The sequence below is a fragment of the Salvia splendens genome, chromosome 8, assembly GCF_004379255.2.
Source record: "Salvia splendens isolate huo1 chromosome 8, SspV2, whole genome shotgun sequence".
Classification (NCBI taxonomy): Eukaryota; Viridiplantae; Streptophyta; class Magnoliopsida; order Lamiales; family Lamiaceae; genus Salvia; species Salvia splendens.
In genome coordinates this window covers 31,605,046-31,609,667 of record NC_056039.1, presented here as the reverse complement: position 1 = coordinate 31,609,667, position 4,622 = coordinate 31,605,046, and the positions used below count along the sequence as shown (strand labels likewise).

Below are 4,622 nucleotides of genomic sequence, written 5' to 3'. Positions count from 1 at the left end.
TTACAGTACGTACAAGAGGTGACCAAAAACAATTCAAGTTTCCCTCTTTAACATTTTAGAGGGAAATTTTAACACAAATTTTCCCTCTTACAGTAGCCTCCTATAAATACATTCACAGCTGCATTTACACCTCCACCAACCTCTCAACAAAACAAAAAAACACCACTAGAGGAAAAATTACATACTCCCTCAGAAAAAGTTCATCATTGGGATGGAGGAGGGGTCAAGAACAACAATGTTTTTAAGCAGCTGTAGGAAGAACTTGGTGGTGCAGTTCCTACTGAAGCACAGCATCGATGGAGTGCTCACAAGAGGGGCAGTTATGGAGGCAGCAGAGGAGTACGGCATTAGCAGGAAGACAGTTTACAGGCTCTGGAACAAAGCAAAACAGCAGATGCAAAGGGGGGAACCTGCAATCATGGAAGGCAAGGTTAAAGGCTATCATCATTCTGATAAATTCAGTCTAGATGAAGAAAAGGTAAGAGCTTTATCCACACTTGAAAGGTCTTCAATAAGGAAAATGGCTCACAAATTGTCTGTTAGCAAAAACACATTAGGCTAGTGGATTAAGGAGGCCAAATTAAGGCCACATACAAATTCTATCAAACCTGCCTTAACTGATGCAAATAAGTTAGCTAGGTTGAAGTGGTGCCTTAGTAAACTTGAGCCACATATAAATGCAGGTAGAGTTCAGTTTGAAAGCATGCACAATGTTGTGCATATTGATGAAAAATGGTTCTATATGACCAAGACATCAGATAGGTATTACCTCCTGCCTGATGAGGTTGAGCCATATAGGGCATGCAAGTAAAAGAGGTTCATCACCAAAGTCATGTTTATGTGTGCTGTAAGTAGGCCTGTTTTTGGCTTGGATGGCCAAACCAAATTTGATGGAAAGTTGGGTATTTTCCCTTTTACTGAATTGGTTGCAGCACAAAGGAAATCCAAGAATAGGGCTAAAGGCACACTTGAGACTAAACCAATTTCTTCAGTGAACAAGAGTGTGAAGAGGGACTGCATTATCAACAGGGTATGTCTTTTTCCCAACCTATCTGGTCATTATTTTTACAAACATCATCATTTAGGTTTTTTTTTTAAATTTACAGATTGTACCAGCAATTAAGGCCAAGTGGCCTGAGTGGGCAAGCAAAGAGATCTATATCCAGCAAGACAATGCCACACCCCACATAAATGGCGTGGATGCTGAATTTGAGGCTGTTGCCAAATCAGATGGATTTAAAATCCATCTGATTTGTCAACCACCCAATTCGCCAGACACCAATATTTTAGACCTAGGGTTTTTCAGAGCCATTCAGACATTGCAACATGAGAAACCATGCAATAATGTTGACACATTGTTGGAGAATGTGTGTAGCTCTTATGAAGAGCTGTCACCACAAACCCTAAACAAAGTATTCCTATCATTGCAGGCTTGCCTCACAGAGATCATGGTATTTAGGGGTGGGAATAATTACAAGGTCCCTCACATTAACAAGGCCAGGTTGGAAAGAACTGTTGGACTGCCCAATGCACTGGATGTAGATGAAGATCTTGTGAGAGATGTGTTGGAGTACTTACAGCAACCAGAGAACAATGCTGGTTGTGGATATGACATTATGGCTTTGGCTAATGCTTTTGGCTTCTAGATAGATAGTGGAATTATTTTTGTAGTAAGACCTTCATGTTTTTGGTCAGTAAGGTCTGCTCTTTTGTGTTTTGTATGTAGAACTAGTGCAAAGAACATGTACTAATGCACATATTTAGTGAAGTTTACTTACCCTCAGAAAATTATCATCATATGGGCAGTTAATAATCAGCCTCCAAACCTGTAAAGGGGTGGCTAAACTAACCAAGAAACACCATCATTTTAATCATCACATTATCAGGTCCAATCAGACAACAATCCACAACATAGCAGCATGCATTAACCAAACAAGGAACCCCAATTACCCTCAGAAAAATATCATCATAGGGTAGAATTTAATCAGCCTCCAAACCTGTTAAGGGGTGGCTAAACTAACCAAGAAACACCATCATTTTAATCCTCACATCATCAGGTCCAATCAGACAACAATCCACAACATAGCAGCATGCATTAACCAAACAAGGAACCCCCATCTACCCTCAGCAAAATATCATCACAGGGCAGAATGCATTAACCAAACAAGGAACCCCAATTACCCTCAGCAAAATATCATCATTGGACAGTGCATAATAAGCCTCCAAACCCAACATTGGGGGTGGCTAAACTAACCAATGCAGGGACAAAACCAACAACCAATACTCCTCACAAAGAATTCATCACAGAGCAGCCTCCTAACCCAACATTGGGGGTGGCTACACCGTTCATCATAGAGCCAGATATCCCCAACCCCCTCGGAATCCCATAAATGGCCATATGAACCTCCAAACCCTAACAATGTAGGGGGTGGTTCTAAGGGAAAATTGAAAGAAAGACTCACAGATTTAGAGTAGATCCTTCATGCCTGGCAAGAGTATCACCAACATTTCCTTGTACCATTCCTCCTCCTCAATCGGCCGTTTTCTCAGTCGCCTGACCAGCGGCGTTTGAGGGACAAAAGGAGTGTCCCACTCAAACTCAGTGACTGAAGTCTCAGGGAGTAGGGCTTCCTCCATCAGCTTCTCAGGGACAACAGTGGTGGTGCAATCAAACTCAGGCGAAGCAAACACCGGAGTTTCAGGGAGTAGGTCTTCGCCCATCGGAGTCTCAGGAACTACAGTTGCATACATGTAGGCGGTGTTCTCCCAAGAATATGTTGGGATTGGAGAGTAGTGGGTCGCGATTGGGGTCGGAATCGACGCCTCTGAGGGGTCGAACGCCCATTCCTGGGAATGAGGCGAGGCGGGGCCGATTAGGGTTTGAGGAGGCGGAAATGGAAGGGGGTTAGGGGTCTGTGAGAGAGATATTGGTGATAATGGTTCGGAATCGGAGTCCATTTCACCGATCTAGTCAGTGACGATTAGATTTTCAGGAGGAGAGGTAAGGCGGCGATTAGGGTTCGACGAGGAGAGTAGATGGAGAGAGTGAGAGAGTGTTGGGGTTGAGAGAGTGAGAGGTGAGAGGATGGAGAGAGTGAGAATTAAAAAAAGGGACAGGTGTTGGGGTTTGGGGGTGTAAGGAGTATTAAATTGCAATTTCCAAATATGGTAAGTGAACCGGGACTCCTAATCGCGGACGTCCCGAAATGGAAAAACGGGACTCCTATTGGCGGACGGAGGGAGTAATAGCCACAAGATCAAAAAAATCAAGGGCTAGTATTAATTTTTGAATTTAAGGAGAAATTAGTTCCCTCAATCACAAATTTACTCTACAATAACAAAGCGGGGGTATAATAGTCATTGACGGCCAAAATAAGGTTATGTTGCAAATTTCAATCCAAAATCCATTGGTCTTCTTCACCTCGACGCAGCTGTTGGCACTCCGCTGCAGGAATATGACCTGCTTCAATCTCTCCTCTCGCGCAGGCTTGGGAGGCTGATCGGTCTTGTCGTTCTCGATTAGAAACGAGACTCTCCCGACGCTGCCGACCTCCATGGTGCTGCAGGAGTTGCGGTGCGAGGAGGAGACGTCGGAGCAGGAGCAGGAAGAGAGACGCTGCTCGCCGCATTCCGAGCAGACCAGCTTCACCAGCCTGTCCTTGAGGCAGTGAGCGCATATCCCCACCGACAACGAACTCGGATGCTTTCTGCACGGCAGCTTCGACACGGCGGAGTAGTTGAATTCGGGCACAAGATGCGAGAGTGTTTGAGCTGGGCTGATCATCGGAGCTGGGAGCTTCAAGAGGAGCTTAATCGTAAGCCTAATTGTATCGTCATGTGATCTGATTATGTGATTGAAAGAGGAACTTGCAGAACAATGTTTTGATTTTTGCTATGTATGTATCATACACTTTGATCATCGAAGAATGTAAGATTTCGAAATTATTTATGTGAAATTAATTACCAACAAAATCTCTCCAAATTCTCGATTATTAATACTATTGTATAAGCAGTGTTGGGTAAATGCGTATTGTATTGGAGATCTAAAATGAGATTTTAGTTTTAGGGCGTGCTTGATTGCCCCGATATCATCAGATAAGCCCTCCTATCTAGGGCGTATCTAGTCTGTGATTGCCCTGACAGTGTTGCACAAGGACCCGGGATACAACTACCGACCCGGTCCCCATTAAGATACCACGCTAGCTTTGGTGTGTTCGCGTATCAAGGGTTTCGGCTCCGATAAGCTTCATACCGTCGTTCCCGATTGTGTGAATTTTGTTTTATTGTCTAAAAGACCCCTCATAGGGTCAGATTAATCAAATTTGGCGGAATACCGTATAAGCGAACATAATTTGGGCGTCGATTTGTACTCACTCCCGGCTGCGTCGCCGATTCCAGGTTTGTGTCATGTATTTCGTATCATTTTTTTCATGGATTGCATAATTTCCTTTCAATTACATTGGCTGATATTAGTTGCTACTTTAAATTCGCAGCGGAATTTCTTTTTTCAAGCGCACGGACACGGCTATCATAATCGGGTCTGAATTCAGCAATGGATAACAGAGAGGATTTCCGTGAGGTAAGTCAATTCAGCAAGTACCCAATTGTTTACGCTTTATTAC

General features: G+C 43.7%; 1 protein-coding gene across 1 annotated transcript; it reads left to right on the top strand.

Annotated features, from left to right (window-relative positions):
- Nucleotides 1-211: 211 nt before the first annotated feature.
- LOC121746082 lies at nucleotides 212-1,646 on the top strand. The gene is made up of 4 exons (XM_042140005.1): nucleotides 212-557; nucleotides 684-762; nucleotides 856-1,030; nucleotides 1,107-1,646. Exons 1-4 carry the CDS (start codon nucleotides 212-214, stop codon nucleotides 1,644-1,646), a joined length of 1,140 nt encoding a protein of 379 aa, XP_041995939.1.
- The last annotated feature ends 2,976 nt before the right edge of the window (nucleotides 1,647-4,622 follow it).

Bases quoted from the DNA above. Each gene is read 5' to 3' on its own strand.
- LOC121746082 (XM_042140005.1), top strand. From the start codon at position 212: ATGGAGGAGGGGTCAAGAACAACAATGTTTTTAAGCAGCTGTAGGAAG. The intron at 558-683 runs GCTAGTGGATTA...ATATAAATGCAG, and splicing joins TGTTAGCAAAAACACATTAG to GTAGAGTTCAGTTTGAAAGC. The intron at 1,031-1,106 runs GTATGTCTTTTT...TTAAATTTACAG, and splicing joins GGGACTGCATTATCAACAGG to ATTGTACCAGCAATTAAGGC.